The following is a 27,626-nucleotide window of genomic DNA, read 5'->3' as shown; positions in this document are numbered from 1 at the left end:
GGAATAAATAGGAATAGGAATGGAGTAGGGATTGTTATGAGTCGTGAGTCTATAGATAATGTAGTTGAAGTCCGTAGGAAGGGTGATAGGATTTTACTTATTAAATTAGTATTAGGTACGGATATTATTAATATTATTAGTGTTTATGCACCTCAAGTAGGTTTAGATGATTCCACTAAGCGTCAATTTTGGGAAGATTTAGATGGAGTAGTACAAGGGATATCTTATGGAGAAAGGCTTTTCATCGGCGGTGACCTTAATGGGCATGTAGGCATTAGTAGGGATGGATTTGAGAGTATCCATGGAGGCTATGGTATAGGAGAAAGAAACGATAGTGGAGAAAGGATTTTAGATTTTGGTTTGTCCTATGATATGATCTTAGCAAACACTTGGTTTAGGAAGAGGGAGTCTCACCTAGTAACATTTAAAAGTGGGGTTAATACGAGTCAGATAGATTTTTTCCTACTTAGAAAGAGAGAGAGGGGTTGTTGCATCGATTGTAAGGTTATACCGGGAGAAAGTGTAGCTACACAACATAGAGTCTTAATTTTAGATCTTAGAATTAGACAATGTCGCAAAAGGGATAGACATAGGATAGATCCTAGAATTAAGTGGTGGGCACTGAAAGGAGCTAAACAAGGAATGTTTGTAGAGCGGGTAGTTAAGGAAGTTGATTGGTGTCTCGAGGAGGATTCAGAATCTATGTGGAATAAGATAGCGGGTGGCATGAGAAAGGTGGCTAAGGAGGTATTGGGTGAGTCTAAAGGCGGTGCACCGCTAGGTAAGGATACATTGTGGTGGAACGAGGATGTCAAATTAGCTATTAAGGTTAAAAGAGAGTGTTATAGAAATCTAAGTAAAAGTCGTGATTATGAGAATTTGGAGAAGTATATGATAGCAAAGAAGGAAGCTAAAAAAGTAGTTCGGAACGCGAGGGATAAGGTATATAAGGAGATTTATGACAAGTTGGATACCAAAGATGGTGAGAAGGATATTTATAGGATTGCAAAAATGAGAGATAGGAAATCGAGGGATCTGGGTATGGTTAGATGTATCAAAGATGAAACGCAAAGGGTTTTAGTCAAAGATGAGGAGATTAAGGAGAGATGGAAAGATTATTTTGATAAGCTATTTAATGAAAGTCATGCTCAGGATCTTGGAGACTTTTCCATTCCTTTTCATGAGATGAATCGTGACTTCATGCGCAAGATTCAAAAGAAAGAAATTGCAGAGGCTTTGAAGAAAATGAAATCAAGAAGGGCAGTTGGCCCAGATGGTATACCTATCGAGGCTTGGAAATGCTTGGGAGAGAAAGGTTTAGAATGGTTGACATATCTTTTTAACAAGATTTGGCGGACAAATAAGATGCCTAATGAGTGGAGGAAGAGTACTTTGGTGCCTCTATATAAAAATAAGGGTGATATACAAGATTGCACAAACTATCGTGGTATAAAACTCATGAGTCATACTATGAAACTTTGGGAGAGGGTGATTGAGTCTAGGTTGAGGAAGGTTGTCATGATATCGGAGAATCAATTTGGTTTTATGCCTGGAAGATCAACTATGGAAGCTATACATCTTCTTAGACAACTTATTGAGAGAAATAGAGAGAGGAACAAAGATTTGCATATGGTTTTTATTGATTTGGAGAAGGCTTACGATAGAGTACCTAGGGACGTTCTCTGGTGGACAATGATGAAGAAAGGTGTTTCTCTCAAGTACATTAGTATAATTGAAGATATGTATGAAGGAGTAGTAACCAATGTCCGCACTTGTGGAGGGGTGACAACCAATTTTCCTATAACGGTTGGGTTACATCAAGGATCTGCTTTAAGTCCTTTCCTATTTGCTATAGTGATGGATGAGCTTACGAGATCAATTCAAGAAAATGTGTTGTGGTGTATGTTGTTTGCTGATGATATTGTTTTGATTGATGAGTCTAGAGCTAGGGTTAATGCTAAGTTAGAATTATGGAGACAGACATTGGAAGCAAGAGGTTTTAAGTTGAGTAAGAGTAAGACAGAATACATGGAATGTCGATTTAGTAAGCAACGAAGTAGTGATGGGAGTGTAGTGAAGCTTGGTGAGCACGAAATACCGGTGGATGATTCTTTCAAATATTTGGGATCTATCATTCAAAAGTATGGAGAAATTGATGGAGATGTAAATCATAGGATAAAGGTTGGGTGGATGAAATGGAAGAGTGCAACTGGAGTGTTGTGCGATCGTAGAATGCCATTGCGGTTGAAGGGAAAGTTTTATAGGACGACTATTAGGCCCGCTTTACTATATAGTACGGAATGTTGGGCTGCCAAGAGACATCATATTCAAAAAATGAGTGTAGCTGAGATGCGTATGCGGAGATGGATGTGTGGAAATACAATAAAAGATAAGATTCGGAACGAGGAGATACGTAAGAAGGTAGGCGTTGCACCCATTGAAAATAAGATGAGAGAGAATCGTTTACGGTGGTTTGGACATATTCGACGAAGGCCTAATGATGCTCCAGTTAGAAGGATGGAGAAATGGGAAAATATATTAGTTAAAAGAGGTCGGGGTAGGCCTAGGAAGACATGGATGGAGGTGATAGGAAAAGATATAAATGCTTTGAACCTCACCGAGGACATGGCATTGGATAGAAATGAATGGAGGAGAAGAATTCATGTGGAAGACCCAGAATGATTTTCTTTGTTGGTTCATATCGCCGACCCCAATTGTTTTGGGATGAAGGCGTTGTTGTTGTTGTTTTGTTGTTTTGTCATTATAATTCCAAGTATACTAAAATATACTTATTGTGATTTAGATTTTAGTAAAAGGATAGTTTAGGATAAGTATACATATTGTATACTTTTAGGGTAGAATAGGAAAAAAAAAATTTATTTTTTTTTTATTTTTATTTTTTTATTTTTATTTTTATTTTTATTTTTATTTTTATTTTTATTTTTATTTTTATTTTTATTATTTATTATTTAAGATGACTAAATTCTGTAATTTTATTTATTTATTTACTTTTGTTTTTGGTCAGATGAGATTGACCAACTAGCCATTGTGATGTGTAAACTAGCCATTAGGATTTGCTTTAATGGCTAGTTTGAATAGTCAAAAGTTGGGATTTGATGCCTTCCACTATATATTGCTCATCCTTTTGTTGTATAGGTAAAAGAGGATGGATGTATATAGTGTGTGTGTACATGAGTGTTGTAGTGAGGATGACTTGTATCTTTGTGTGAATATTTCTAATTAATAAAATATTTAATAGTGTATATCTTTTTTTTTCTCGTGGCTATGTATGGTTTATTGTATCTAGAAAAATGCATTATGAGAATGCATTTAGATTTTATTTATGTTTGATAAAATTATTTTTATTCTTTTGTTTTTTTGTCTCAGATTTCGTGTCATTTCGTGACATGGCATCAGAGCCAAGAAATTTTTTTTTGGCATGTTGCTTCATGGGATTCTTTGGTTCAAGTTCGTGCTTTGTGAAGGAGTCGTGATCGATGTATGGCTTGGATTCATGGGAAATCTTGATCCGGTATATATCTTAAATCTTTACATATATGGTTATTTTTGCTTGTGTTGTCCATCATGCCTTATACATGAGAAAGCACTTATTTATCATATCTTTGAAAATTTATTAAAATTGTTTGTTATTTTTTAAAGATTTTTTGGGAACTTTCTTGTTTTATGCTTGTTAATACGCAAATGTCTGAACTCTTTGAAATCGTTTTGGTATATATTTTCTTGGGTTTTAATTTTAAAAGGTTTAAATGCTTCTTTTTCAAACTTATTTGAGTATTGTTCTTTTCTTTGATTTAATTGCATTCATATTGGTGCTAATTTAAATTTTTATTAAATATTTTGATATGATTTACAATATTTATTTATTTATTGTGAAATGATTTTGTGAGATATACATGTGTGTTTCTAGTTTTGATTCTTATGTTTTGAACTCTCTTTATTTAAGATGTACTTGAGTGATTTAGTATCCTTGAGCATGTATTTCTTATTGCTTTTGTGGCACTTAGATGTCTTATTCGAGTACCTCACCATTATATGTGCCAAAGCATGTCTTCTTTGTGTATGACTTCAAGTTCATGGATTTTTTGTCGAGAAACTTAAGGCTAATTCTTTGTGAGCATGAGTATTTCTTGGTATTTATTAGAAACTTGTGGAATTTGTATTTATGCATTCTTTTAAATTATCTCTTGTGTGTGAGGTCTTTAGTGGCCTTATTTGATAACTTATAATGCTATGAGATTTTGCTTAGGTTTTGTATATGCATATGAATATTTTCATACATGAGTACTTACAGTACTTAGTGACATCATGAGATTTTAATATTAAAACATGCTTTCTTCATGCATGACATGTTTTCTTATGAAAAATCATACTCTTATCATGGTTGGATTTGTATTGATTATAAGGAATTAAGTGTTTTTGCTTCTATCTTAACATGCATTAAATCTATAGCATCATAGTGTGGTGCATGCATTTTTTGGATATTATAATATGTTTCTTCTCTTCATGCATATTTTGTGCATTTATGAGATTTAATAAAATTAATATTTTAAGTGTGTGCTCTCTTGCCCTTAATGGGTTGTGATCTTTGGCCTAGTGGCATTGTGTTTGTACCCTTAGTGGCCTTGTGTGTTTCCTTTACACTTGTGTGGCTTGTGTGTGTAATGAAAGAGGAAAAATACAAGTTGAGGCCTCTTATGGGAATTTAAGCATTTTTGCTTGTATCTTAACGTGCATTAAATCTATAATGCATAGTGTGGTGCATGCATTCTTTGGATATTATAATATGTTTCTCTTCATGCATATTTTGTGCATTTGTGAGATTTAATAAAAATAATATTTTAAGTGTGTGCTCTCTAGCCCTTAATGGGTTGTGACCTTTTGTCAAGTGGCCTAGTGTTTGTGCCCTTAGTGGCCTTGTGTGCTTCCTTTACCCTTGTGTGGCTTGTGTGTAATGAAAGAGGAAAAATACAAGTTGAGGCCTCTTATGGGCTTACAAGAATACAATAAATGTAATATCGCGTATTTTCGTACTTAGTCATTTTATGAGATTTTTGAAAGTTTGGCTAAGTCTGGGAGAAAAATCGTTTGAGGCTCGATTTTTATACTGATGTCTTTGAGTCTGGGCTTGGCCCAAGTCCCATCGGCAAGGTTGTAAGGAGCCAATCGAAGCGTGAGAAAAAGTTTTATTTTCGACCTTTAAATTCAAGCAAAAATCAAGCGAAATTTGTGTTATTTTCAGGCGAAATTCAGAATTTGGTAGTCGTGTAATATATTGTTGGATGCATCTCGAAATTCTGAGCGCAACGATATTTTGTTTTCTTGAATTCAAGTTCCGGTTTGCCGTAAAATCGTATTTTTCTGAAAATTGAGCAGTTTGTCGAATTGGATTCAGAGTTGGATCGGATTGGATCCAAGGCCTACGATCCGAACTAATATGGATTTGGGTTTTATTTAAGACCTACTTAAATATGGATTTAATCCAGATCTTGATCCATTTTCGTTTTGGGTTTGGATCTTGGACCCAGATCCGGATCCAAATCCAAGCTCAATGTTTTTCTAGCTTTAAATTCAATATAAAGCCTTAATTCGAGTTTTATTATAGTTAAGAAGCCTTTAGGGTTAATTTGGATATTTCTGGAAGTTTTTAGATATTTTTAATTAATTAATATTTAATAATTAATTAAATAAATAAATAATATCAATTCCGAATTTTTATTTTTGGGCTGAGTGGGGCTCTCTAAAAGAGTCTCTATTCTTACCTAAGAGGGGTTAAGAGAGTTTTAGAAAAGTTGAAAGTCTTAAGAAAAGAAAAGTCAACAAAAAAAAGAAGAGTTTCAAAATTTTAGAAGATAGCCACATGGAAAGAGGGTTCCCTTTTTGGGAACTCTCTTAGAGAGGGCGGGAAGGGGGAATTCACCCCCTCTCCCACTATTATGTATATATTGTAATAATATATATTATATATAATATATATGGGAGTCAAGTCAAAGCTAGATTGACTTGCGCCCAACAGCTAGAGTTCTAGCCATTTTTTACTACTCCCAACGGCTAGAATTCTAGCCGTTGGGAGCTCTCTCATTCCTTAATGAAAGAGGACTTCTCTCTCTCTTTCACTTTTCTTCTTCTCTCCTCTACTTTTCTCCTCTCCTTTTCGTTGTAAAAGGGTGTGGGTGTGGGTGTGTGCCTTGTAAAGTGAGAGTGATGGGTAGTATTATGTATTTTGCGTGTGTTTTGGAGTTATGTAGTGAGGAACTTATGTAATTTTTGCTTTTGTATTCTAGTGTCCATTATAACTAGGGGTATTTAATGTAATTTTCCTTTTGTATTCTTAATGTGCATTATGAATAGAATTTTTCATTAACTTTTTCATGTAACCTTTTAACTCTCATGTTTTTATCCAAATGTTTTATGTTCTTGGAGACTATTACGGAGTGTGTTCGGATCCATGCCATTTTGTGACATGGTATTGAAGCATAGGAATCATGGTCTTAGAAAGTTCGGATTTATGAATGGTATGGATTCAAAGATTTCGTATTCCGGTATTTATCTTTGTCTCTCTACCTTTATATTTATGGTAGGTAGTTTTTCTAAATGGGTTATGCTAATATTACATGTTTTTCTTTTGAAATTAGAATACATAGAGATTGTTATCTTTTAATATATGAAATATATGTTTTTGAAATATGAATATATAGTGAAAAACTATATTTTTGTAAAGACATGCAATTTCTTAAAATCCTGTGTTCATGTTTTGCAAAATATTAAATTTCATGTTTGAATGTTCCTTAATGTATGTATATACATGGACTATCTTGGGATTGTTAATATATTGTGATGTTTCTTTAGGTTATTTTTAATTATGAGACCAAGATATTATACTTGCATAGAGGTCTTTTCTATCATCATATGAATGTGTTATTTTATGTACGAGTGAGTGATATGGCTCTATCATTATACAACTTACTAAGTAAGATTATTTTCAAATTAATGACTTGTGAAATCTCTTGGTATATGCCTCAAGTAATTTTTATGAGTATTAAGCATGGCTTGTTATCATATACTCGAATGCATATTTTAAAATATTAAATGTGTTAATCTATTGTGGATTGTATCCTTCTCTTAGTGGATTATTGTGTTTATGCTTTCTCTTGAGCATTGTTAAAACTTATTTTTCCTCTATACTTATTATTTAGTCCTTAATGGCTTTATGTGTTTTTTTGTGATTTATTGATTCGGGTACTTGTGCACTCCTGCAACTCCTAGTGGTTACTCTCTTACGCTTTGATATTTTATATTATGCTTCTTAAAAATTTCATACTTGTTGTATGACATATGTGACTTTGTGATTAGAAAAAATTATATATTGAACATCTATATGAAGGATCCTCATGAATCTCTACATATATGCCTTCATTGTCTCGTAGTAGACTTCTGATTTAGATTAAGCTTCTTAAAACTATTATTCTCGCCTCTTTTTATTGGATCTTTGTGCCTTGGTACATGTGTCCCTTGAATGGCGAATTTATGAAAGGTAATCTAAAAATTTTATCTTCTCTATGTTGATTGCTTGCTTGTTCAAATTTGTAAAAAATGGTCATCATATATTACATATAATTGCATCAATTGACATATTGTTGTGCATATGATTGCACTGTATTCATGCTAAGGTTTTCATCTACCTTTATTGAATTTGATTTGAAACTTGTTTTTTCAAATAGGTTATTTGATATGTGAACTCACCTATTTAAAAATTGATTTTCGTAAGTATTTATTGTCTTTTTATACCATTGATTTTATCCATCAGAGAACTTTATATGATGCATCATCCTTCTTGGCCTTGTTGTTGGGTCAGGGTTAGCCGTTGAGGTGAGTTATGTGTGCATCACATGTCATCTTATCAATCTAGATTCTCAAGGGTTATGAGTGATGTGTTGTCACTTGTCTTTGGTCTGATTGATAGTTTATTAACCTCTGAATCCATGTATGCTTTTGTTGATTTAGAGATGTTTGTTGGGGTGAATTGTGTGCACTTTGTTTTATGTCAATTTATGATTTGGCTCTAAATGATAGATGTTTGATCTCTAGATCTGAGTGTGTTGTATCACTCATTTGTTGTATGGCCATTATTATTAGGATGCTTATAATTCTGTTTATCTGTGATGGCTATCAATTTTTGAAATAATGGTATTTCGAAAGATGGTCAAAATTGATATTTTTATTGATAACATTAGTGTGTTTCCATTACAAGTTTTTTTACCTCGATTATCTTCTCCTTTTTATGCCTCTTATCTAAGTGTCATTATATGTAGACAAGTAATGTGTGTTCACACCTTTATGTATGTTTTTAACTCATTCTTGACATTGTGATTATACTCTTGATTTAGTCATTGATACACTTATTTTTTTAGTGTCATTATACGTAGACAAGAGATCTCCATTTGATCCAATTTGAAATGGATCTGAACTCACTCCAAGATCTATATTGACTAAGATCTAGTCCAAGTTGGATCCATATGAATTTGGATCTTGGACCCAAATCTGGATCTGAATTTCATCTATGGCAATTTTAAAACTACTTTGAATTTAAAGTTTAAAAACAATTTTAAAATAGAATAAGGATAAGGTAGAGTTCTACCTGGGGTAAAACTCTGCAGAACCCCCTTGAAATATTCCTTGAGAATATTAATTTAAATAAAATAAAAGAGATAAAATCTAGATAAGGTAGAAGGTATAGTTCTACATATAGTAGAGCTCTACCCATATGGAAGGACTCTAGAGGGGACATCAACCCCTCTCTAGAAGACCTAAAAAAAACATTATATAAGGGTCTAACTCATCTCTCTCTCTCTAGATCTCGTTTTCTAGAAAGAGAGAAGGAAAAAGAGAAAAGAGAGGAAAGGCGAAAGAAGAAGAGGAATAAGAGAAAGAATTCATGTTTCTCACTGATCGTCCATTGTTTTTCGGTCTTTTCCACATCCAAATTAAGGTACAGGTTCCTCTCTAGATTCGTACAAGAAGGGTTTTAAATCAGGTTCATGTAAAATTTTATATGGAAAAATAAAATCTGATTCCAAAAACATGTTTAAACCTATGTCTCGATTCGCAATTTCGTATATTCTTGGTTGATGTAATCATACCAATGTTTTTCATTTTTAAACATGTGTTCAACATCAAGTTATTTTTGAATTTACATACATGCTATCGATTTCTGCATCTAATTTTTTTATGTTGAGCATATATATATATATATATATATATATATATATATATATATATATATATATATATATATATATATATATATATATATTTTGGCCCTGTCGATTTTGGCATAGGCTGGGTTTTATCATTCTTGTTCAAAGAAAACATAGATATATGTAAACATGTTGTCTAGTTCTACATATAGTGGTTTCTTGCTGAATATATATATGTATATATATATATATAATTCTTTTTCCTGCCAATTTCTGGCTCAGGTTGTGATCAAAGAGATGACTTTGTCACTTAACCATACATGATTTTGAGGACTGTTAACCACCTACACCTGTGGACTGATACTGAACTTGTATTTGGTCATATTATTGACTGATATCAGACTTGATCTTATAATATTAAATCTGATTTCTTGCCGACTGTCGTTAATATTATTGTTTGTCATTGAATTTGATTTCAGGAAATCAAATCTGATTCGACCACATGAATTTTCCTGTGTAAGGACTGTCTTTAGAATTATGAATAGGTTGAATCGGTTGGCTGTGGAAAATCTGCTTATGTTAGAACTGATTCGTGTTATCAAACCTGACTTCTGTGAAGGCTATTAGCAGGCTGATTATGCCCTCTTTTAATGACGTTATGTTTGATATCATAATTGTTTGATATTGTCATGCGGATTGGCATCAAAACAGTTTTGATGTTGTTACGTTGACTGCGGTCAGCACTATGTTGGAACTGTTTTTTTGTGTTGTCATGTTGACTGACATCAAACTGTTCTCGATGATGCCATATGGACTACTATAAATGCTGAAAATATGTTGTACATATGTTATTATGATGGTTGTATCGAATAGAAATTATATACATGTTTGGCTGTCCGCAAATCTGATATTCTTCGTTATTGATGTAGACTGTTACATGCTACATATTTTTGTGCAACACTGACCTGCTGTCCATAGCATGTTGTTGTGTGTTGTACTGTTGTGTGATGTTGTGTGTTTCTACAGTAGCAACATGCTACCGACAGCATGTCACTGCCCAGCGACAACATGTTGTCAACAGCATGTTGCTGGGCATGTGATGCGGCATAAGTCAGGCCTGTCGGTTGGTGCTCGGTCCAGTTAAATCTGGACCAGATTTACCCTTTTCGGCTCTTGTGCAATCTGATCAAATTGTCATGGTTTTTGCACATGGATTCTGATCCGATTGACCATAATTTGAGTTTGGGCAATTGGATCAGATTGTCGATGGGTTGAACATATACAATCTGGTCACACTGTTGTGCATGTTTGGATGTTTGCAAATTGATTAGATTAGCAATGTATTATATGTTACTTTTCGGAACAGTGTTGTCATGTTCAGACCTGCATTCATGTGGACTTCAGGGTGCTATATATGTTTTGGATTTAATAGTGCATGTTTATGCATTCAATTACTTTGTTAGAAATGTACATATCAGACGCATGAAAATTTTTGAAGTTATTTTGATGTTTACATCAAGGATCTGCTTTAAGCCCTTTCCTATTTGCGATAGTGATGGATGAGCTTACGAGATCAATTCAAGAAAATGTACCGTGGTGTATGTTGTTTGCTGATGATATTGTTTTGATTGATGAGTCTAGAGCTGGGGTTAATGCTAAGTTAGAATTATGGAGACAGACATTGGAAGCTAGAGGTTTTAAGTTGAGTAAGAGTAAGACAGAATACATGGAATGTCGATTTAGTAAGCAACGAAATAGAGATGGGAGTGTAGTGAAGCTTGGTGAGCAAGAAATACCGGTGGATGATTCTTTCAAATATTTGGGATCTATCATTCAAAAGTATGGAGAAATTGATGGAGATGTAAATCATAGGATAAAGGTTGGGTGGATGAAATGGAAAAGTGCTACTGGAGTGTTGTGCGATCGTAGAATGCCATTGCGGTTGAAGGGAAAGTTTTATAGGACGACTATTAGACCTGCTTTACTATATGGTACGGAATGTTGGCTGCCAAGAGACATCATATTCAAAAAATGAGTGTAGCTGAGATGCGGATGCTTAGATGGATGTGTGGAAATACAATAAAAGATAAGATTCGGAACGAAGAGATACGTAAGAAGGTAGGTGTTGCACCCATTGAAAATAAGATGCGAGAGAATCGTTTACGGTGGTTTGGACATATTCGGCGAAGGCCTAATGATGCTCCAGTTAGAAGGTTGGAGAAATGGGAAAATATATTAGTTAAAAGAGGTCGGGGTAGGCCTAGGAAGACTTGGATGGAGATGATAGGAAAGGATATGAATGCTTTGAACCTCACCGAGGACATGGCGTTGGATAGAAATGATTGGAGGAAAAGGATTCATGTGGAAGACCCAAAATGAATTTCTTTTTTGGTTCATATCGCTGACCCCAATTGTTTTGGGATGAAGGCGTAGTTGTTGTTGTTGTTTGTTGTATTTTGATGTTTACATAAATATGATCATATGCATGTTTGATGTTATGCATGAGATGGATCATGATAATGTGTCTTGCAAGCATCTGTTCGCATGTGTATGCAATAGGCTTTATGTGAGTTCATGTTGTGTGATTGGATGTACATTGTGGACGTGTTTTGAAATAAATGTGTTACATGTTAACAGAAACTATGCAAAAAGATGCATAAATCACTTTAAGATGCTTTTGTGGTCAAATGTAAACTGTTGCAGGTCGTGTGGGTCAGGAGAAGGTGTTGCTCCAATGTTGTTGATTTTAAGCAAAAATTATTGGTTGTCACAAAATTAATTGCACTATTAAAAATATGGCGGGCCAAGGCCTAAGATTGGTTTTGCATTTGAATTTGCAAAACAGTTTATGTGTAAAGAATTTGAAATTTGTTTAAAATGATAAAAGAGACCAAACAGTGTAATTAATCTCTTCCTTGATGTCCCTTTCACAATGTGAGAATCTTGTATAGCGGTCATGGGAATTGTGAGGATACTAAAACTCTCTATGCAATTATGCTTATGAACCCGATATGGTGGTTCACCTCATAGCCACGATTTTAAGGAGATTCAGCCACTTTGCCTATAGTGATATTGTTGACTCAACTATAGTTATTGGTACACCAAGAAAGTAACGTCAATGGTTGAGGATTTTCATTGATGTTCAGGCATTAGATGTTGATTTCCAATATTTCGATGAATGGTGTTGATTCCTAATATCGATCGAAGAACAAGTGTGGAATCAAGTAATAAAATATAAATTATATGTTGAGCTACAACTGGAAATCTAACTTGAACTTCAAGAACTTGTGTTTGTTTTGAGTATTCGCGGGTTTATGAAAAAGTGAAAACTAAAATTATGTGCATTTAATAAGGGCATGCATACAAAAACAACCCAGATAATAACTTAATAAGTTACTCATGCATATACATTGAATCATATATATTTATTACTCTGCATTAGTTCATGCATTCATGCTTATTATGTTCTATATGATAATTGTTATAGCATGATATTTGTTTAATTGCTTGAATGGTAAGTTGATTATGGAAATTGATGTTATGATATTTCTTTGAAATTATGCATGAATTTGGTTTATGTTATTTTTTTACTGTTTGAAATTCTAGAGGAATTTGTACAAAGGACTTTGGTTCTTATCCGTTTTCAAAAACTGTTTTACAGGTCTAGGTGCTCAATGATGGGATGACTTGCAAGATGGAGACTATGAGCCATGCGTGACATATTCTGGGTTCTCGAGAGAGTGGCTCCTTGTCATAGATAATTTTATTATTTCAGCTTATATGACATTTATTTTATTAATTAATAAAGTTGATTATTCTTCATTGATTCAATGAAGTATATGTTGTGGTTTGGTATATTAAATCTGTGAGACCCTCAATCCTAGGGTTTTGTTTCCACAATTGTTTAAAAAAAATCACTTTTTACGAGGATAAGTTAGGGTCGTTACAGATTTTCTAAACTATATTTCTTAAAATTATTTTTGAGGTATATACTTTGTGTCTATCTTAATGGCTATTGTATCTTGCTTAAATTGTTGATACTTTTTCAAAATTTTAAAATATTCCTTAAATTTATTTTTCTTGATACTTTTTTTTATATTTATACAGAGAAACCGCCAACAGGATCATAGACCTAATCGCCCTGGCTCTATCTGTCGTACTTACGATCATTGTCCTGGCAGCGTAAAACTCCATGAGCTTACTGAAAGTTTTTCACCTGTAGAGAAAAGAGAGAGAGGAAGAGAGAGAGAGAGACGAAGAAGAAACGCAAGGCCTTTTTCAGCTGTTACGCTTTCTATTTTCTCATACTTAGAATCATGACCTAAAAGGTGTTTTTATAATGCTACAACACAGTGATATGGATCTGGGTCTGGTGTATCCAGACCCGACAGTCTAAGTGGGTTACAATACATAAGTATGGATATGTTACATGGTTGTACACAATCCATGGATCGACGTGGATCGGGTCGGATCCTTTCCACCTTTTTCACCCCCCCTCAAGTTGATCATGGTTTTGGACCATGAACAACTTGCCTTTAAGCATCCAAAAACGATCCTTTGTTAACCCTTTGGTAAATAGATCTGCAACTTGTCTTTCAGTATTGACGAACTCAGGCTCAATCTCTTTTTCTTCAACCTTCTGTCTCACAAAGTGTTGGTCGATCTCAATGTGCTTGGCACGACTATGATGTATTGGATTGAATGACATGTTAATAGCACTTTGGTTGTCACATAGCAAAGTAGTGTGGGAAATCTTTTCTCCTACTTCGGTTAGTAGATGCTTGATCCATGTGACTTCGGCAGTAGCAGCAGCCATAGATCTATACTCAGCCTCAGTGCTTGATCTAGCGATGGCCTTTTGTTTTCTACTGCTCCAAGAGACTAAATTTTTTCCAATGAAGACGCAATATCGTGATGTAGATCTTCGTTCATCAGGATCTCCTGCCCAGTTTGCATCACAATATACAGTGAGTCTGTGCTCATCTTTGCCATATGACTGTGGTGAATATATCAATCCATCCCCAATAGTCCCTTTCAGATATCTAAGGATCCTCTTGACCGCTTCCAAATGTCCAGTACGTGGCGCATGCATAAATTTAGACACTTGATTGACTGAATAAACAATATCAAGTCTGGTGAATGTGAGATATTGTAACATTCCTATTATGCTTCGATACCTGGTGAGGTCATCACACAGATCTCCGTCCTGAGCGCTAAGTTTTTGATGAAGCACACTCGGAGTTCCCAGAGGTTTGCAGTCTTGCATGCCTGCCTTGCTGAGAACGTCTACGGTGTACTTATGCTGAGTGAGGGTCAAGCCATGAGCCTGGTTATCAACTTCTACGCCAAGAAAATAACGTAGAACTCCAAAATCCTTCATTTTGAACCTCTGGCCTAGTAAGTCTTTTACTTCTTGGATGTGGGTCGTAGAGTTTCCTGTGATGACAATATCATCGACATAAATTAATAACAGAGTGCTCACAGTCTGACTTCTAAAGATAAATAATGAGTGGTCCAGCATGGAACGTGAAAATCCATGTTTCTGAATCTCTAGCGAGAAGCTATCAAACCATGAGCGAGATGCTTGCTTCAGACCATAGATAGCTCTTTTTAACCTGCGCACATGAGTTTTACAATTTTGTTCTTGATACCCAGGGGGTTGCCCCATGTATACTTCCTCCTTTAAGTCCCTATGTAAGAATGCATTTTTATATCAAGTTGACTCAACTTCCATTCATGTTCAACAGCCAGGAAAATAATAATTCGGATTGTTCCCATTCTTACAACCGGACTGAAGGTCTCATCATAGTCTTGCCCTGCTTCTTGAGTGAATCCTTTTCCCACAAGCCTTGCCTTGTATCGTTCAATAGTTCCATCTGGCTTGTACTTTATTTTGTAGACCCATTTACATCCGACAACATTTTTGTCAGGTGGTCTGGGAACAACTTCCCAGGTTCCACATTCATGCAAGGCTTGCATTTCATCATTCATGGCTTCTACCCACTTGGTAGAAGTGGTTGTCTGGTAGTACATGGTGGGCTCATCTTCCTTATTGAGAGCAGTTAAGAAGAGTTGAAAATCCAATGCGAAATTGTTATAGCTAACCCACCTGTCAATGGGATGTCGTATGCGGTTGGATTTTCTGACCTCAAGAGTACAAGAATGAGTCGGATTGTCGTCTGAGACATGATCTGAATGGCTTGATGTGTCGGTCTCTGTCTAGAATAGACAATGCCTTTGTATCTGCCTGGTACTTCTTCTGTAATATGTGATCCCGACGTCTCAGTGTCTTCAAAACTCTCTTCTTCTTGCTGCACGCAATCTGAGGAGCATGCTTCATTGGAGTCAACAAAAAGTTCTGAACTCAACCAAGGATAGTAAACTTCAGTTGGCATATTCGTTGCATCAGCTCCGTCATCAAAATTTTGTTCATCAAAGACAACATTTCTTGAGATTCTGATACGTTTGTTGGTGGGATCATAACACCTATATCCTTTGTAGTCATCTGCATATCCCACAAACCTACATTTCTGGGCTTTGTCCTGAAACTTGTTTCTCAGAGACTGATCAATATGCACATAGCAAACACAACCAAAGACACGCAAATCATGATAACTAGGATGAGCTTCAAAAAGACAGTGATAAAGAGACTTATTTCCCAGAACAACCATGGGCAGTCTATTTATCACATGCACGGCAGAATGAAAGGCTTCTGTCCATAGGTTGATAGGAAGATGACTGTCATGAAGCATACTCATGGCACCTTCAACAATATGTCTATGTTTTCGTTCAGCAATCTCATTTTGTTGAGGGGTGTGGGGGCAGAACACCCTTCTTCCTATTCCACTATTTCGAAGAAAAGAAACAAAATCACGGGATGAGAATTCCCCACCTCCATCACATTGGAAAAATTGAATGGACTCAGAAAATTGATTTTTGACCAAGGAAAGAAAATTTTGAAACAAAGAGAAGACTTCCGACTTATTCTTTATGAAATATATCCAAGTGTATCGAGAATAACTATCAACAAAGATTAGATAGTATCTGCTCTCAGATCCAAAGACAATTGGGGCGGGTCCCCATACATCAGAACAAATAATTTCAAAAGGTTTTGAAGCTCTCTTATTAATGGAATGGAAAGGCAATACATGACACTTACATGAAAAACAACTGGAACACTTATGACTGCTCTCATTCCCATTGAGACTTTCTTTTGGAATGAGATTATTAGAGACAAGTTTCTTAATGAAATGACTCCCACAATGTCCTAACCGACTATGTCATAAGAACGGCTTATTACATTCAGAAATATTAAAAACACTGGCAGAAGAAAATGAACACGACTCTAACGAAGGCTTCGAATTCAGATGAGCAGGGCGGACAACATGACATGGAGCTTCTTCAAAGACATACATATTGCCTCGTCTTTTTCCTTCAGCGAATTTTCCCTCGTGCGTAGGTCCTTGACCTGCACAGAGAAGGGAGTAAAATCAACTGAAGCATTATTATCATCAATAAGCTTGGAGACAGAGACGATGTTTTTCTTAATGTCAGGAGCATGAAGAACGTCAGAAAGAGTAAGAGTGGAATGTGACATGGGAATGACAGTTTTTCCAACATGAGAAACAGGATGGTGGGATCCATCTCCAGTAACAATCTTACTTTTTCCAAAATAAGGAATAAGATTAGAAATCTTACCTGCATCACCTGTCACATGAGTCGCTGCTCCTGAGTCAACAAACCAAGTGCCTTCATCACTCTGCTTCAATTTCAACTCTGACAAGGCAGATATTAGTAGATCTTTGATCTCTCCACTATCTCTGGTATTTGTGAATTTTCTTTTCGTTTCTGTCTGTGGGCCATTTCCTTTATTCTCTGGATTGTGCCAACAATTCGCCTTGATATGCCCCTTTTTGTTACAAAAGAAGCAAGTGGGGACGGATCTTGATCCTTGCGCATGAGTAGACATATTTGGAGTGGGGAGCAGACCACGCCCTCCGTATCCATTTCGCCCTTGTCCTCCTCGTCCTCTACCATAAGTCACTCCTGTGGCAAAAACTTCTTGAGAATTAGTGTGAATGTGAGTTTCTTCAGAGAATCCCTTCAGAGTCATTTCATACTGAATCAATTTCGCCCGTAACGCATCGAAGGAAGGAAGAGCAGGAAGGCACGATAGTGAAGTGACTATAATATTGTAGTTAGATCCCAATCCACTCAGAGTTTGTTGCACCATGTCATTGTCGCTTACGGCACATCCTATAACTGCAAGTTGATCTGTGATGGTCTTTATCTTGTTCAAATATTCCATGATGGTCATGGATTCTTTTCTTAACAACTGAAATTCCCTTTTAAGGAAAACCATCCTTGCTTGAGAAACCTGCGAATACGTCTGAACCAGTCGCTCCCAGAGTTGTAGCGTTGTACAATTGTCGGGAATGGCAACTAGAACTTCTTGAGACAGGGTTGAGGTGATGTATGCGACAACTGATTGATCTTTCCATTCCCAATTAAGAAATTCTACATTTTTGACATACACGATCGAACTCGCCCCTTGATCATCTTTCTCTTCTCTCGGGACAAATTCTGGTGGAACAAGAGTGGTTCCATCCAGGTGACCTAAGAGACCTTGACTGCTTATAAAAGGAATAATTTGTCTCTTCCAAATCAAAAAATTTAAGGTATTCAACTTTTCAGAGACGAGTTGGTTGAGGAAGCTTGAAGAAAGATTTGATTGAGAGTGATAAGGGTCCATTTGAAGAAAAAAAACAACGAGAATGTCGACCAGAGTGTTCACAAAAAGTTCAGCCTGCTTTCCCTTTTTTTTTTTAGGATATAGAATCACAGGCTGTCGGATGCAGGGAACTCAGTTTCTGAACCTTTTCTATGCAGACCAGAAACTGAGATTGATGAGATGAAGAATGCCTTCACACGTTAAAAGAACCCCCTTTTTTTTATAAGAATAGAAATAGATAATCAAAGAATAAGTTTCACAGCATAGCAGTAAAGAATCATAAAAAAAAAAATATTCGAATATGCAAAGACAGACTTAGAGGAGATTAGGTAAGGAAGATCAAGAAAAAAAATAAGGAGAGATTCGGTGTTTCACGTGAAACACAATCACCCACAGTCTGTGTTCACGTAAACAGGGTGCACGTGAATCGCAGATCCACCAAATATGAAACCCACGTGAATAGAGGTCACGTGGATCACGATTTCACCAAGAAAAGGAACCCACGTGAGGTGTGGGTACAAGATTTCAGAAAAAGGGAACGAGTGAGCAAAGAGGGGAGGAAAGGAGGAACAGAAAAAAAGGGGAAAGGAGGAACAGAAAAAAAAAGGAGAAGGAGAAAGAAGAAAAAAACCTCGATTTTCCGAACTTCGCTCTTGGCGGAATCCTTCTCAGCCTTAGTCGGATCTACGCTCTGATACCATGAAAGTTTTTCACCTGTAGAGAAAAGAGAGAGAGAGACGAAGAAGAAACGCAAGGCCTTTTTCAGTTGTTACGCTTTCTATTTTCTCATACTTAGAATCGTGACCTAAAAGGTGTTTTTATAATGTTACAACAGTGATATGGATCCGGCTCTGGTGTATCCAGACCCGACAGTCTAAGTGGGTTACAATACATAAGTATGGATATGTTACATGGTTGTACACAATCCATGGATCGACGTGGATCGGGTCAGATCATTTCCACCTTTTTCACTTACCCAAAGGGCATTGGCATAATGAGATGGGGCCTGGCCGCTAGGCAGGCAGTCTAGGTTCAAATTCCATGGGCATCACCCCTTGCGCAAGCCAAAGCATGGTGAGTACTTGGGGGCAAGGGTAAGCCCACGGAGTTTTACGTTGCCAGGACAGTGACCGTAAGTATGGCAAGCAAAGCCAATGTGGCTAGGTCTTTGATCGTATGGGTGGTTTCTCCGTGTAAATCTTAAAAAAAAATTGTTTAGTTTATTTTCTATATATGATAATTTTATGTTTTGTTGGTGTGTTTGACCATCCTCTCTCTCTCTCTCTCTCTCTCTCTCTCTCTCTCTCTCTCTCTCTCTCTCTATATATATATATATATATATATATATATATATATATATATATATATATATATATACTCTCTCTCTCTATATATATATATATAATTGTTTAGTTATACACTGCCGGTCCCAAGCCCGGATAAAGGAGGAGGGTTGCGGTAGGCCTGTGACAGCCAGCATAAAAACTTAGTCATACCCTATGAATATGAACCAATATGAGAATTTCGTTGGGGCGTTCCCTACTGAGGGACGCGCTGTACTCATTAGGCCCAGAGGCAGTGATAAATGGGCAAGGGTTGCTAGGTCGTCGCCCGAAAGCGACGTGTCACACCGGCGCCCGGGTGTGGTGTCAAATAGGCAAGGGTTCCCTCACTTTGTTGGACGGGTGGGGGTAAAGAAGTTAGTCCAAGACCATAAAATTAGGTTAGCCACTTGGAACATAGGATCTTTAACTGGTAAGTTGGTAGAGTTAGTAGATGTTATGTGTAGGAGAAAGATTGATATTTTATGTCTACAAGAGACCAAATGGGTAAGTGAGAAAGCAAAAGTGATAGAACATAGGGGATATAAGATTTGGTATACAAGAATAAATAGGAATAGGAATGGAGTAGGGATTGTTATGAGTCGTGAGTTTATAGATAATGTAGTTGAGGTCCGTAGGAAGGGTGATAGGATTTTACTTATTAAATTAGTATTAGGTACGGATATTATTAATATTATTAGTGTTTATGCACCTCAAGTAGGTTTAGATGATTCCATTAAGCGCCAATTTTGGGAAGATTTAGATGGAGTAGTACAAGGGATATCTTATGGAGAAAGGCTTTTCATCGGCGGTGACCTTAATGGGCATGTAGGCATTAGTAGGGATGGATTTGAGAGTATCCATGGAGGCTATGGTATAGGAGAAAGAAACGAAAGTAGAGAAAGGATTTTAGATTTTGGTTTGTCCTATGATATGATCTTAGCAAACACTTGGTTTAGGAAGAGGGAGTCTCACCTAGTAACATTTAAAAGTGGGGTTAATACGAGTCAGATAGATTTTTTCCTACTTAGAAAGAGAGATAGGGGTTGTTGCATCGATTGTAAGGTTATACCGGGAGAAAGTGTAGCTACACAACATAAAGTCTTAATTTTAGATCTTAGAATTAGACAATACCGCAAAAGGGATAGACATAGGATAGATCCTAGAATTAAGTGGTGGGCACTGAAATGAGCTAAACAAGGAATGTTTGTAGAGCGGGTAGTTAAGGAAGTTGATTGATGTCTCGAGGAGGATTCAGAATCAATGTGGAAAAAGATAGCGGGTAGCATAAGAAAGGTGGCTAAGGAGGTATTTGGTGAGTCTAAAGGCGGTGCACCGCTAGGTAAGGATACATCGTGGTGGAACGAGGATGTCAAATTAGCTATTAAGGTTAAAAGAGAGTGTTATAGAAATCTAAGTAAGAGTCGTCATAATGAGAATTTGGAGAAGTATATGACAGCAAAGAAGGAAGCTAAAAAAGTAGTTTGGAACGCGAGGGATAAGGTATATAAGGAGGTTTATGACAAGCTGGATACCAAAGAGGGCGAGAAGGATATTTATAGGCTTGCAAAGATGAGAGATAGGAAATCGAGGGATCTGGGTATGGTTAGATGTATCAAAGATGAAACGCAGAGGGTTTTAGTCAAAGATGAGGAGATTAAGGAGAGATGGAAAGATTATTTTGTTAAGCTATTTAATGAAAGTCATGCTCAAGATCTTGGAGACTTCTTCATTCCTTTCATGAGATGAATCGTGACTTCATGCGCAAGATTCAAAAGAAAGAAATTGCAGAGGCTTTGAAAAAAATGAAATCAAGAAGAGCAGTTGGCCCAGATGGTATACCTATCGAGGCTTGAAAATACTTGGGAGAGAAAGGTTTAGAATGGTTGACAAATCTTTTTAACAAGATTAGACGGACAAATAGGATGCCTAATGAGTGGAGGAAGAGTACTTTGATGCCTCTATATAAGAATAAGGGTGATATACAAGATTGCACAAACTATCGTGGTATAAAACTCATGAGTCATACTATGAAACTTTGGGAGAGGGTGATTGAGTCTAGGTTGAGGAAGGTTGTCATGATATCGGAGAATCAAATTGGTTTTATGCCTGGAAGATCAACTATGAAAGTTATACATCTTCTTAGACAACTTATTGAGAGAAATAGAGAGAGGAACAAAGATTTACATATGGTTTTTATTGATTTGGAGAAGGCATACGATAGAGTACCTAGGGACGTTCTTTAGTGGACAATGATGAAGAAAGGTGTTTCTCTCAAGTACATTAGTATAATTAAAGATATGTATGAAAGAGTAGTAACCAATGTCCGCACTTGTGGAGGGGTGACAACCAATTTTCCTATAACGGTTGGGTTACATCAAGGATCTGCTTTAAGCTCTTTCCTATTTGCTATAGTGATGGATGAGCTTACGAGATCAATTCAAGAAAATGTGTTGTGGTGTATGTTGTTTGCTGATGATATTGTTTTGATTGATGAGTCTAGAGCTGGGGTTAATGCTAAGTTAGAATTATGGAGACAGACATTGGAAGCAAGAGGTTTTAAGTTGAGTAAGAGTAAGACAGAATACATGGAATGTCGGTTTAGTAAGCAACGAAGTAGTGATGGGAGTGTAGTGAAGCTTGGTGAGCAAGAAATACCGGTGGATGATTGTTTCAAATATTTGGGATCTATCATTCAAAAGTATGGAGAAATTGATGGAGATGTAAATCATAGGATAAAGGTTGGGTGGATGAAATGGAAAAGTGCAACTGGAGTGTTGTGCGATCGTAGAATGCCATTGCGGTTGAAGAAAAAGTTTTATAGGATGACTATTAGGCCCGCTTTACTATATGGTACGGAATGTTGGGCTGCCAAGAGACATTATATTCAAAAAATGAGTGTAGCTGAGATGCGTATGCTGAGATGGATGTGTGGAAATACAATAAAAGATAAGATTCGGAACGAGGATATACGTAAGAAGGTAGGCGTTGCACCCATTGAAAATAAGATGAGAGAGAACCGTTTACGGTGGTTTGGACATATTCGGCGAAGGCCTAATGATGCTCCAGTTAGAAGGATGGAGAAATGGGAAAATATATTAGTTAAAAGAGGTTGGGGTAGGCCTAGGAAGACATGGATGGAGGTCATAGGAAAGGATATGAATGCTTTGAACCTCACCGAGGACATGGCATTGGATAGAAATGATTGGAGGAGAACGATTCATGTGGAAGACCCAGAATGATTTTCTTTTTTGGTTCATATCGCTGACCCTAATTGTTTTGGGATGAAGGCGTAGTTGTTGTTGTTATTGTATATATATATATATATATATATATATATATATATATATATATATATATATATATATATTATTTTTATCTATTTTGATTTGTTTTTTTTTAATTGTACTTGTTCAAAATATATTTGTTTTGAAACTATATACATATAGTCTATAAATATTTTTTAAATTATGTCGCTTTAAAAACCTTTTTTGTTTTCTCTTAAAACTATTTGGTTAGGATATTTCCCTTTATGAAATTAGAAACTTTTTTTTGTTCTCTTTGCAAGTTTTTATAGATAATATGGGTTGAAAAAGTAATTGTTGGAATCTTGAAGAACTTATGAATTTTTTTTATGCTTCATATTATGAAGATGGAGATAGTCGATGTAGGCATTTGGTGAAGATAACCAATGAAGACATTTGAAGACCGGAATCATTTCCTTTGTTTCTATATTTACAAACTTTTGGTTACTCACCAAAAGTTTGAGTGGGCGGTGTTAAGATATATGTCTTGTTGGGTATGTATTTTCATACCAAAGTATACCTAGGTGTACTTCGTATATCCTTTTTCCCTTGTATATCTTTTGAATTTCCTTTTGTATTCTAGGTATATCAAAATCTTTGATATACCTATCAAGTGTTTGGTCATTAGCCTAGGGATTGTATAGATTGAATATACTTAATGTATAATAATAGGGGTAGAATAGGAATTTTACTTTATTTATTTCTTAGTCATTTTTTAAACGACTATTTCTATTTCTTATTTTTTATTTTTTTTTGTTGGTCAAAATATGTTGACCAATCTAGCCGTTGGGCTAGTCCTGCCTTTTTCTCCCTCTTCCTCTCTTATATATATATTGGTGGTGTGCTTTGTAAAGTGAGAGAGTGACGGCTAGGTGTGTGCATGAGTGTGCTTGTAGTAAGGTTTTTCTTGTATATATTTTTTTATTTTACATCAATAAAATATTTAAATTTTTTATATCTTGTTTCTTCTCTTGTATTTGCATGGCCTATTGTATCTAGCCAAATGCATTTTTATAATGTATTTAGATTTCATCTATGTTGTTATTTTTAGTTTCTCCCATATCATTTAGTGACAATCCTTAACCGATAATTCTTAAATCATTACAGAACGAGGCTTTTACATATATAGCAACAATACAAAATATCATAGTGATATGTACGCAAGTTAATAAATTTACAGAAGATTTAGCTTTCATCAACATTACTAATAAGTAGGAATTAACAAATAAATTTGATCATAAAGTATGTGGATACATCATTCATTGCAAACAAATGCTAATAGGGCTACTTATGTAGAATAGAAAACATTATAATAATTAAAAAATAACAACATTTACATTGCATATAATGGTTTTGGGATAATTGCTGAGAATTTTAATTGCCAAATATGTCCCCATGCTTCCCTTGCATGAGAAATGTACTTCTCATAACAAAACATGTTTCCAGTGCTAATGGAAATGGAATGCATTTCTCGTGATAAGGAAACATGTCTCCCAGGTGAGGGGAAAACGTTTCCATAAACCTGGAAAGTGTGTGAACATATTATTTTTTGCAAACAAATGATAATAGAGCTACTTACATAGAATAGAAAGCAATAAATTGCAAACAATGACTAAAGAATAGGTTTGGAATAATTGCTAAAAAAATAATTGTCAAATATGTCCCTATGCTTCCCTTACATGAGAAATGTACTTCTCATAACATGAAAAACATGTTTCACATGCTAATGGAAATGGAATGCATTTCTCATGCCCATGTGAGGGGAAAACGTTTCCATAAACCTGGCCAGCACTTTCCCAAAGCTCTTAAAATCCTGAGAAGCACAATTCAGAGATGCATCTCCTCAAAAAACGCATTCCTAAAGGCAACTAGCATTTCTAGTAACCCTATTTTAAACTTTTCAGTTCATGTGCTAAGCTTGCAACAGAAAAAATTTCATCTTTAAAGGAAACATTTCTTCTATATTGTTCAAGTGATTTATTAATCACTTTTTCAATGATTTAGAACATCATAATATTCAATAAGAAATACCATAGACAATTGGACCACAAATACAACCTGGAAAGGCTGTATAAAGAGGGGGATGGGTGGAGGGAAGAAAAGGTCTTCTCTGGTGATTTTCTAATAAATCAATCGACATGTCTTCAGTTTTCATCCTTAAGTTATCAATATCTAGAGGTGACATACTACACCACTGGTCTAGTTGACAGCATGTGATAAAACTTCCCTATCATACTTAAAGATGTCCATTGCATACCTTTGTTTCATAGGGCGGCGAGCATTGTAAACTGAGATCCATTGAGTAGCTGGTGTGCCTAACCGGGTTTTCTTCTTTGGCTGGTTATCATCTTCTAGATCAACAATCAACCGGCTCCTTTTCTGCCCTACCTATGTTCATAACAAGCACAAAAGGAAAATCAGACAGTACTAAATGTGGAGAAGATTGAGTAAAAATTATGCAGATTTGAATCATAATGACTCTGTGTGTTCTTAACAAGTGTATGTGCTTAAGCCAGAGGAGGATGTGTTCCTGCATCCTAATGATAATAGTTCAAGAGTAAAACTGCTATTGGCAAAACTGATCAATAGTAGATGTTTCCCTCATCCTAATGATGACAGTTTCTGAGTAAGAGTACTAATAGTAATAGCACAACTAATCAATAGAATTTTTGCACTAACCAGAAGCATTTACAATGCTAGCAGTCTTATTGCCAGCAAGCTCTGTTACCTGGATGCTCCTAGAGGTCCATCATATCAGTGTCCAGCACTGACTGTTAAATTGTAATCCATTATCATTGTAATGCTCATATATATATTTTATATATATAAAGAAAGATACATATACATATACATATACATATACATATATATAATATATATGTATATGTCTCTATCTAATTATATATATATATATATATAAATATATAGCAGCCGTAGGGGTATTTTAGTCTTTTTCATTTTTGCGTATATTCCATTTGGAATGTGCATGTAATTTCCTTTTTTATTTTTTACTTTTTTACTCTCTCTTTTCCTTTTTTATTCTTTTTGGATTGCCTTGGGAGGGACCCAATATGATCGTTGGGCCCCTCCAAAGGTCACATTTGTGACCGTTGGAGGGGCTCCAACGATCACATTGGGGCCCCTCCAAGGCCCCCTTCTTGTGTTATAAATAGGGGTCTTCTCCCCTTTGTAAAGTATTCCTTTTGGAGCTTATGCTCTCCAATTTCTTCAATACAAGTTCCTTGTTTTTTATGCTTGTGTGCATTTGTGAGATTTTGTGGATTGTGCCTTTGTGCACAAGTGTTCTAAAGAGTTCTTATTGTGCGTGTGTGCACGTGCTTATCATCAAGAATATTAAGCTCTTAAGATCATAGTATCTTGTTGAAGATACTTTTACATGACAGTTTCTGAGTAAGAGTACTAATAGCACAACTACGCCTTCATCCCAAAAAAATTGGGGTCAGCGATATGAACCAAAAAAGAAAATCATTCTGGGTCTTCCACATGAATCCTTCTCCTCCAATCATTTCTATCCAATGCCATGTCCTCGGTGAGGTTCAAAGCATTCATATCCTTTCCTATCATCTCCATCCAAGTCTTCCTAGGCCTACCCCGACCTCTTTTAACTAATATACTTTCTCATTTCTCCATCCTTCTAACTGAAGCATTATTAGGCCTTCGCCAGTGTAAACGATTCTCTCTCATCTTATTTTCAATGGGTGCAACGCCTACCTTCTTACGTATCTCCTCGTTCTGAATCTTATCTTTTATTGTATTTCCACACATCCATCTCAGCATACGCATCTCAGCTACACTCATTTTTTTAATATGATGTCTCTTGGCAGCCCAACATTCCGTACCATATAGTAAAGTGGGCCTAATAGTCGTCCTATAAAACTTTCCCTTCAACTGCAATGGCATTCTACGATCGCACAACACTCCAGTTGCACTTTTCCATTTCATCCACCCAACCTTTAACCTATGATTTACATCTCCATCAATTTCTCCATACTTTTGAATGATAAATCTCAAATATTTGAAACAATCATCCACCGGTATTTCTTGCTCACCAAGCTTCACTACACTCCCATCACTACTTTGTTGCTTACTAAATCGACATTCCATATATTCTGTCTTACTCTTACTCAACTTAAAACCTCTTGCTTCCAATGTCTGTCTTCATAATTCTAACTTAGCATCTATGTCACAGGGACTCGGCAAAACAGATGCCGCACCCACGTCGAGGCGACGCGGGTGCGGCACCGGGTGCGGTCAACACGACCCTGTGTGCGGTCAACGCACCCAGGGTCATTTTTGTCCACGATTTGGGCGTAAAAAAAATCCCCGATGAAAAGGAGGATTAGGGCAAAAAAACATTTTTGCCCTAATCTCTCCTCTCTCTCCCCCTGAGCTCGAGCTCTCTCCCATCACCGCCCCAGCTCCGCCTCTCGGCTCCTCCTCTCCTTTCGCAGGTATGTACCCTCTCTCACTCTCTTCTTGGGTCGGCAGGGGAGGGGCCGAGCACCACCCCCCCCCCCCCCCCTCTCTCGGTCTCTTGTTGGGTCGGCAGGGGAGGGGCTGAGCCCCCCCCCCCCTGCTCCCTCATTTTTCAGCACAGGAGGGGTTTTTTTTGGGTCGACAGGGGAGGGGTCGAGCCCCTCCCCCATCTGTTTTGTTTTTTGGGTAGACAGGGGAGGGGCTCGGCCCCTCCCCCATCTGTTTTATTTTTTGGGTCGACAGGGGAGGGGCCGAGCCCCTCCCCCATCGATAATTTGATATTTAGGTTGATATATTGCATGCATGATGAATCATATTATGAGTTTATGACAATGTTTACTGTTAAATGTTAAACTGTTAAAACTTCAAAATTATATATATATATATATATAAATTTTTTTTACATTTTTGCCCCTGCCGCACCCCCGCACCCGGGTTTTTTGGAAGTGCCGCATCCCCGCACCCTCACCCGCACCCATGTGACATAGCTTAGCATTAACCCCAGCTCTAGACTCATCAATCAAAACAATATCATCAGCAAACAACATACACCACG

The 27,626-nt window shown here is 36.4% G+C and overlaps 1 protein-coding gene across 3 annotated transcripts in view; it reads right to left on the bottom strand.

Annotated features, from left to right (window-relative positions):
• Positions 1–27,626, bottom strand: part of LOC149833675 (casein kinase 1-like protein HD16) — a 54,373-nt gene that overhangs the window by 9,828 nt on the left and 16,919 nt on the right. For all 3 annotated transcript variants that reach the window (XM_090010936.1, XM_090010937.1, XM_090010938.1), the window contains exon 12: positions 24,831–24,961. In XM_090010936.1, the coding sequence (XP_089867062.1) occupies positions 24,831–24,961 (131 nt within the window). The remainder of the gene's footprint in view (positions 1–24,830; positions 24,962–27,626) is intronic.

The sequence above is a fragment of the Nuphar pumila genome, chromosome 6 (genome assembly GCF_984573655.1).
Source record: "Nuphar pumila chromosome 6, dmNupPumi1.hap1.1, whole genome shotgun sequence".
NCBI classification, from domain to species: Eukaryota; Viridiplantae; Streptophyta; class Magnoliopsida; order Nymphaeales; family Nymphaeaceae; genus Nuphar; species Nuphar pumila.
Note: the sequence above shows the minus strand (reverse complement) of the source record. Positions and strands in the feature narration are given on the sequence as shown.